This window comes from Esox lucius, chromosome 9 (genome assembly GCF_011004845.1).
Source record: "Esox lucius isolate fEsoLuc1 chromosome 9, fEsoLuc1.pri, whole genome shotgun sequence".
NCBI classification, from domain to species: domain Eukaryota; kingdom Metazoa; phylum Chordata; class Actinopteri; order Esociformes; family Esocidae; genus Esox; species Esox lucius.
The window spans coordinates 6,721,855-6,730,247 of NC_047577.1; the positions used below are offsets into that span (position 1 = coordinate 6,721,855).

The 8,393-nt window shown below is 41.2% G+C and overlaps 1 protein-coding gene across 1 annotated transcript; it reads right to left on the reverse strand.

The window, feature by feature from the left end:
* Positions 1-1,858: 1,858 nt before the first annotated feature.
* LOC117594870 (uromodulin-like) lies at positions 1,859-8,393 on the reverse strand. The gene is made up of 10 exons (XM_034294170.1): positions 8,364-8,393; positions 8,194-8,294; positions 6,984-7,805; positions 6,462-6,548; positions 4,831-5,018; positions 4,386-4,537; positions 3,551-3,799; positions 2,891-3,035; positions 2,285-2,360; positions 1,859-2,135 (listed from the first exon to the last, which is right to left on the reverse strand). The coding sequence occupies exons 2-10, from the start codon at positions 8,267-8,269 to the stop codon at positions 2,116-2,118; spliced, it is 1,815 nt and encodes a 604-aa protein (XP_034150061.1). The 5' UTR covers positions 8,270-8,294; positions 8,364-8,393; the 3' UTR covers positions 1,859-2,115.

Below are 8,393 nucleotides of genomic sequence, written 5' to 3' on the forward strand. Positions count from 1 at the left end.
AATCACACACATCTTAGTTTTAAGTAAATACTTATAATGGTTTAATCAAGGTCAGTAATATTAGTGGGATGTTTGGATCTATTTGGGATTGTTTCATTCATTGTGTACATTTTCTTTTTTTTTTCATTTGGTACAGTAATGCCTAAAACATTCAAGACCCCTTAACGGCAGAAGGATGAACTTTAAACTCAAATCTAAAAATCAATAAGCCTCTCCTCCAAGAATCAACAACCCTTTTGTTCAAGAATCAATAAACCACTGGTTAGAGAACGTCCAAGCCTCAAGTTGAAGAATCAATAAACCTCTCGTTTAGCAAGGCAGGGACATTTTGGGTCCATCAGTAACTGACCAGTAACTGACACCAGTGTGTCAGTCATTTTATTACATGAGAGCACACAAGAAATGTAGCCAGAGATCCAAGAGTAGCACAGCAAAAATGTTCATTGAATTTTTATTGCTATGTCACCATGAAAACGACTCATAACTCCTCAGTCCATAGAATAGATCATTAAAAAAGAATGTATATAAAGCCAAAGCATGAAGGGAAGAACTCTAGGTTGCTATGAATATTGGTAAGGACATGATGATTGACACAAGTCAAAGGCTGTAGCCAAATCAATAAAATAAGAGACACACTGTTGCTTTTTGAGTAAACCGAAGCTCAGGGGCACAAAGGCTTTGAGTTGTGCCTGGTTCAGTTACCAGATCCGTACAAACGAGAGGGTCACCAATAACTTTTATCATGTTTCTTCAACTTCCATTGCCCTTTATGCCTGATCCCCTCATCAGTTATTTTCATTTTCTTACCTTTCTATTACTGAGTCACTATGAAAATGAATCATTCTAGAATCACCAGGCATTCATTGAAAATAACTGATGAGGGAATCAGGCATAATGAGCAGTGGAAGTTGATAAAACATGATAAAACCAACATTATTATTAAAGAGCATTGTTTTATAACCTTCCACTGCTCTCCAAAATGTGTTGAATTTTCTTTAAAATAGCATCCAAGGTAAACAAAATAGACAAGAAAAGGTATTTTTGCGAAGACTGATGAGACTGTAGTAGATATAAATTATGTTCACTTACCGTTCAGCGAATTATAGATTTGCACTTTGAGCAACAGAATATATGCTCAACTTTTTCCAGGGGGGGTCACATTACTAAATGTGGAGGGACATTGTTTTCAACCAAATTACTTATTAATTGTTAGTAAAATGAATACCTTGCTAAAGGGGCAACTACCTGTCAACTATCAGAAAGTAATTTACCCCATTAAGCTATGTGTGTCAGTGTGCTTATAGTAACAACAATAAAACAGTATTTCATTTAAACAAACTCATTGTTTAATCAGCGATATGACTCTCATGCACAAAGTATTTTCTCACCTTTCATTCAGCACTGACAATGCACGTTTTCTTCAATGGGGTGTTTACTTACTGGGCGTTTACTGATACGTTTTGTTTGATTGCAGAATCCAATATGTTCCCATGAAGATTGTCTATTCTAACATTTCTGTAGCATAAGTTGTACGCAACCACATTTCATTTGCCCGCACACTCACACACACACACACACACACACACACGCACACACAGATAATTATAGAAGTAACTGGGGCATGAAAGTATGTGTATTTTGTGTCTCCAAATCAAAATTACTTTTATTGTGGATAAAGGTAATTGATGTTTGAAATGGCTGCCTGAAGAAAACTAAATCATGCTATATGACCTTAAAATCTGACCATCTAAAATCTAAGAAAGTAAAATTTCCTTGCATATAAAAATAGACAAGTTTAAATAAATATGTTTTCATGTTAAATACCTGCTGAATACAGAATTATCACACAATGACCATCATCATATAGCATTATTTATTGGCATTGTTAAATCACTTCAAATACTCAGCAATTTAGGTTTGAAGTCTTTAAAGAATAATCAGAAGAAAGAAAATCAAATCTATGTGCACACAATATACACAGTACAACAAAATCAAATTGTATTGCACACATGTACTATATGTAAATGTATTACAATGAAATATAATTGGTTAAGTCTGGTCCGATGGAGATCAGGGAGGGCCCATTCTTCAACATGCTGAGGGAGTTCCTAAAGCTCACTCCAGACTCTGGACCCCTGGAGGTGAAACACAGACAGACAGTTAGAGAGGAAACCCACCAGAACGACCAACAACCAGCACTTCTGACCACCCTCCTCTGTTCACTGACAGATCTTCATTAAGGCCTGAGGCCTCTACTGTATTTTATATTGAACTAAATACTCACAGGTGATTGGTCCGATGGTAAGAGGCTTGAGGGGGGTGGAGGTGGACACAGAGCGGGCTCTTCTCTTGGAGCACACCTGTAGAGAACCAGAGACACAGGGAACTCAGTCATAGAGAACCAGAGACACCGGGAACTCAGTCATGGAGAACCAGAGACACAGGGAACTCAGTCATAGAGAACCAGAGACACAGGGAACTCAGTCATAGAGAACCAGAGACACAGGGAACTCAGTCATAGAGAACCAGAGACACAGGGAACTCAGTCATACAGAACCAGAGACACCAGAGTGATACTGCTATAATCTGCCATATTCCGACCAGAAGGTGGCGCCCTTTGCCAGCCTGTTAGACTGTTACGCTCTAAAAAAATCAACAGGCCCATTCAAACCAAACATTACAATATTCACACAGTCACTCTATTTCTGTCAGCCAAATTAACTCACTTGACTGGTTTTGGGTACTACAAGGGGAACCAAGGGGAAAGTCGTCACAGTATGCTTTTTTTTACAGAGAATTAACATACTACAAATACATTTATACGAAGGTTTGAATGAATCCCAGCATGTAGACCAGACAGACCAAGGTAACAAGGCTCATCAGAACTCACCGGAGTGCAGGAGGAAGCTGTCTTGTCACACAGGCTGAGGCTGCAGTGCACGAAGACGACAAGTTGGTCCCCCTGCAGCAGGGCAGAGAAGCGAGCCCTCAGGGACGAGCCGCTTTCCTCCACCGTCACCTGGGTAAGAGGGCACCTGGGAAAAGAGACAGGAAACACGCATCACCTGATGTGACTGATCATGTGCTACTTCCCTTTGAATACCCAGTGATTTGGGTTCTTAGGTGGTGGTCCGGCTCGACCTCTGTTAAGCCTTTCAAAGTTATGTGCCCAGTGAAATTGTCACATTTACCATATTCTTTTTTTTTTTTTACTAATTCCCAAATACGGTTGACTTGTCCTACAACAGTATTTGAGGTAAAACATGAAATTGGACAACTATGCAAAAACATACAGGTCTAAAAGACAGTTTGAGAAATCCTTAAGAAAATGTATTTATTCTCCTGATTTTGTAAATGCTGATCAGCAGGTAGCAACTGGAACTGAACAGGTGGCGCGCACACACACGGATCCATGAACATGCCGACAAACATTTGTGCCAGTCAGCAGACGGTCTTATCCACGGAATGGTTCAGTTAGCATACCTTTGAAGAAGGTGGGCGGGAGTCCCATTACACTCATACAAACATTAAAATGAGTACATTCACAGACCTGTCCTGAATCAAGTAGGTCCGTGGCAGCGCGTCGTAGCTGGCGGACCCCGTGGTGAAGCAGTCCTCCAGAATGACAACAAAACGCTGTACCTCAGATTCCTCCACAGACACGCCAACGTGCAGAGCGGACCCCACAAGCAGGGTGACTGGCTGAAAAGCGGGGAAGGGATCCGTGAAGTTGGAGTGACGATATAGAAGCATTGATGCAATGGCCTTGGGACCGACGCCGACAGCTCCATGATCAGTTCTGTAAAGAAATACAAACGTACGAAAAAAGTGAGGCAACAAATCAAAGGTTTGTATTCACAGAAATAGCTGCGCTTCACGAACACTTGTCTCAATGACCCGGGTCAAGGCGGCAATGACAAACTAGGCCGATAATTTATATGCTTGAATATGAAAAACAGTAGCTAGTAAGATCAAGCTCACAGAGGTTATAACATTTGGAAAAGTCCAAGGGTGTGAATACTATTGAGAGCCACTGTAGCGGTCTGTCTGTAGCATGGATGTCAAGGTGTTTGCAAAGCGAACCAAATAAACTGATGAAAATAATTATAATATAATGTTGACAGGTATGTGAGTCTAATATTGCAGTTAAATGTTTTGGGGAAAATGCTTTGGCTAATTGCTAACGGCTACAGATGGGAGACATGGAAATACACAAGTTACTGATTGATCCTGTTCTATTTTCATCGTAAACCTTTTACGTTTTAATGTAGAGTTTCCTTGATTCGTCTGTGTTTTCCGCAACAAGTGTTTTACAGGCCCCATCTTAACTACGGTCTTTGAGAACAACAGACAAAACATTATGGCTTTTCTGCTTATTTTCTCACGGTAAGTAAGGTATGATGGGCACATCCAGGCTGCTCTCGGTCTCCAGAGGATAGACGCAGGAGAAAGGAATAGCAAAGGGTTGGGAGTCGTTTCGCCCGTCTACTGGATAAACAAATAAGGTGTTGGAATAGACAGCATGCGTGACGTTTGTCTGTGGAAGAGGGGGCCTTTTAGTAGTCTGAAAACAGTTGGCCAGCAGCATTTATACATTAAAATGTTAATGACAAATGCTTACATCAAGTTGGGAAAATAGAAAACACAGAAATACAAAAATTCAGTTATACAATACAAGCATTTTAATCTGGTTAGAAACGAAAAGCCTCTTTGTAGTATTTAAATAATAAAAATCTCTATTTTTTTTAAAAAGTGAGAAAAAAACATTTGCAAATTGGAAAGCACTTATTTTAACATGATTAAGCAGAGAGAATATAACGTTTTCCTCACTGTCAGAGTGTTTCCACAGCGTCCCTCCAAGCGCTCCACCTGGTACCACACCGACACATTACGATCCTGGTGGTCAGAACAGAGGCTGTCCGCCATGTGAGCAGAGAAAGGATCCAGACCAGCAGTCTCCATGTAAACTTTCGAAAGGCCCACCTGTAGGAAGCTCCTCCCACACACCAGCTCTGGAACTAAACATGTAACTCCGGAGGTTAATTAAGCAATAAAGAGAGCGTGATCTTATGCCAATAAAACCACAAACAACAAAAGGTTAAGACTGATGCTGCCTGGCATTGTTATAAGTATTGGTAAAACTTTATTTTGGGAGTCCTAAAAGTATGTCTTTAGACTCTCAGTAACATTTTAACTATCTACATAACCTACACTTAGTCTTAAGGTCAATCCTTATGCTATACCTTATTCTAAACCAAACACTAACCTTAGCAACAGAATTGTTGTTGAAAGTCTGCTAATACTTTACTAACTATAAAATGTATGGAGATTGAAATTGTGACTCTTAAAATATTGTAACCGATGTATTTTCACATGACTAATTGCACAAACTCCCACTTTATACATTTATAACTACATTTATTTTACAAAATTTTTTGCCTGGTGTAGTTTGCCTGGCATCTCCAAACATAATATGTATTGTGAATTCAGAATAAATATTTGCTGCAAAAAGCTTCGTTTAGGGTGCTTTGGTAAACAGTGCAGGAGCCACGTTCTGGTGCTACTGACCAAGCCCACCATGTCACCTGAAAGCCCTGTCAGATTCAAACACAGATACCGGTTGGGTTTAATGTATGCCACGCAGTGAAGGTAATGGAAAAGTTAACTGACAAATAGGAGAATTCAAGGGCTCGAGGTTGAGGATCCAAAATGAGGGAGAAAGAGCCACGTTTGCTACACCTTTCTGAATTACTTGATGTGCTGGTAGCATACGCTTACAATTTAATGCACATGAAATACTGTAGAACATATTGGGAGACAGAAAAATCTAAAAGTACATCCTTCTACTGAGCTTGTCTAGACAAGTTGTATAGAGTGCACTGACAAATTAAACATGTTGTACAGTTAGTATCTGTAATCTATGTATAACTGCCTAGAGTAGAATCTTAATTTTAAAATGAATTATTTCCATTATTCAATTATCTCGACGGTTCAATTATTCATGACACTGCTCTTGTTGTTTGGTCCAGTTAGGGCAATCGTATTTTCCCTTAACAAGATTGATAGGGGACATTTTGGAGCGGTGTGTGTCAGAGTTTCATTCCTTTCATGTGCGGTATGATTGCTGGTCAACCTTCGGCAGACCTGGCAAATTATATACCTGCCACTGTTATCACTATGTAGATGGAGGGCATTTGGCAGGATTGAACTTTAGATGCCTGAATGACAGGGGGTTCTTCCCTGATGTTAACTGTCAGATTGCTGTAACACACAGTATGATTAGCTAATACTCAACATTTCTATCCAGGCACTCTCAGATCTGTCATACATCAGCACCTTCGGAGCAGATTAAGCATTCGTGAAGGCAGCCATAAGAGTCATAAGAGGACGTGTTGTGGGAGGTGAATGCAAGCAGATGAGGTCAATGTAAGATGAGCCAGTTGTCTTGTCTCAACGCTCACCTTTCCTTACACATCTCCAGTTGACCTTATTGTTGGTGACACAGACATCAAATACCCCACAGGTAGCGCACACTTTGGTGTTGTCATCTGGAAGAGCAAGAGGTGGTTAGTGTCGTGACGAATTAACTGAGCTTTCTTAATGTCTTTAAAGGAGAAGTTCACTATTTTACTGAGCAATGTTAGGGGAGGTTTCCCAGACACAGGTTAAATCCTTGTCCATGACTACAAATACGTCTCCATGGAGATTCTGCATCAAGGTTGATTTTTAGGAGGCACAGTTTTACTGAACATTCTTTGTTATTTCGTTTTTATTTTCACAGTCGTTTAAAACTTCTGCTAACTTCAGCAAATACTATCTAAAGATAATTGGATTTTACTGCAATGGGCATTTGACCATTTTAACTAGGAAAATTATATTTCCTCTTGGAAACTATTTTCAGGGCCAGGAGATCAAAAATCAAGTTGTAAAATATTGAAATCCTCCAGTAAGAATCAGGGATAACAGATGAACGTATTAAATACCTGCACAGTAGGCCATGTTGCATGTTGATGGAGAGACAAATTTGTAGACATAGTAGTTTCCATAGCAGGCTTTGACATGGATGGTTTGTCTGTAGTAGCAGCAGTCACTATACCTATTCCCACAGACAGCCGTCTGAACCACCCCGTCTCCCAGCTGGGGGTGAGGCGACGAGAGCCACAGGGGGTAATTGGTACCACACATGTCCTGTCCCACACACTTCTCCGGCATCTGAACACTGGTGTTCCCCAGGAACAGGCGATACCAGCCCTGCCAGTTGACATTGCGGTCGCAGTGGATGCCATTAACCTGGCCTTTGTTGGTGGTGGAGCGCCAGTCTTCCTTCAGTGCAGTATAGTGTTGGCAGGGGTCGGCACAGCGAGACGTCCCCCCAACACTGATACAGTCCTCCCCCACTGGACACCGTGTGCTCCCACACTGAAACTGCACTGATCGGGAGTTAAGAGGTCCAGAAGGAGGTCCAGAAGGAGGACCAGAGAGGAGGTCGTCTCCAGGAGGCCCCTGGCAGTGGAAGGACCCGGGGGTGTTCTCACAGACCTGAGGAGGGGAGCACGGCGGCTCGGGTAAGGAGCACTCGTCCACGTCCACACAGCCCAGCTCGGAGGACCAGCGGTAACCTTGACGACAGCAGGAGCCGCCAGCGCAGATCTTGAGGTCGTAGCAGGTGAGACCGTCGCCAACAAAGCCTTCTCGACAGGTGCAGTTGAACTGTGCTGTAAAGGCATCGCCCCTCTGACGTTCCCCAGGAGAGACCAGGCAGGTGGCTTTTTCATGACACAGCTCACAGCTGGATAGAATTGTACCTGTGGACATTTATGTTTTGAAAATTAAAGTAGAATTTGCACAAAATACAATTTGATGTTGGCTGGTTAAACACCCAGAAATCTGGGATTATTCACTATAATCCATGATTACTTTTTCCATAAATAGTTACGAATTTAAAATAATTTAAGCCACTGATAACAACAACAGAATGGGGGCATGTGAGCCTATTTTGTGAAAAGCATGAATATATTGGAATCTATATTTGGTTATGGCAATTAAAAAACATGCTAACATAACCATTTAACTAGATTTTTTGCTAGCAGCATTTTTTGGGGCGGAGGAGCCAGCGAACATCAACCACAAAAATAGTGAAATACCCCTTTAGAGACATTCCAAAAGGAATAACAAAGAACATCAAACCTTTACCTGAGCTATCACCAGTCATAACCAGTAGGAACGGAAGAAGCATCAGAGCCTCTGATGTCATCAATAAGCGCAACATCTTTCAAATCCAATATCCTACACACCTGAGGAAAGATGTCAGTCACCAAATTAAACGAAGTAGCTATCAAGTCAAATAGTCATGTTTGACTTACCATTCAGGGGAAGTGTGTGCCTGAGCTGAG

Coding starts and splice junctions, on each gene's coding strand:
- LOC117594870 (XM_034294170.1), bottom strand. CDS start 8,269: ATGTTGCGCTTATTGATGACATCAGAGGCTCTGATGCTTCTTCCGTTC. Junction 5,019..6,461: donor CTGGAGATGTGTAAGGAAAG/GTGAGCGTTGAG, acceptor TTACATGTTTAG/TTCCAGAGCTGGTGTGTGGG. Junction 2,361..2,890: donor CAGCTTCCTCCTGCACTCCG/GTGAGTTCTGAT, acceptor GGTTCTCTACAG/GTGTGCTCCAAGAGAAGAGC.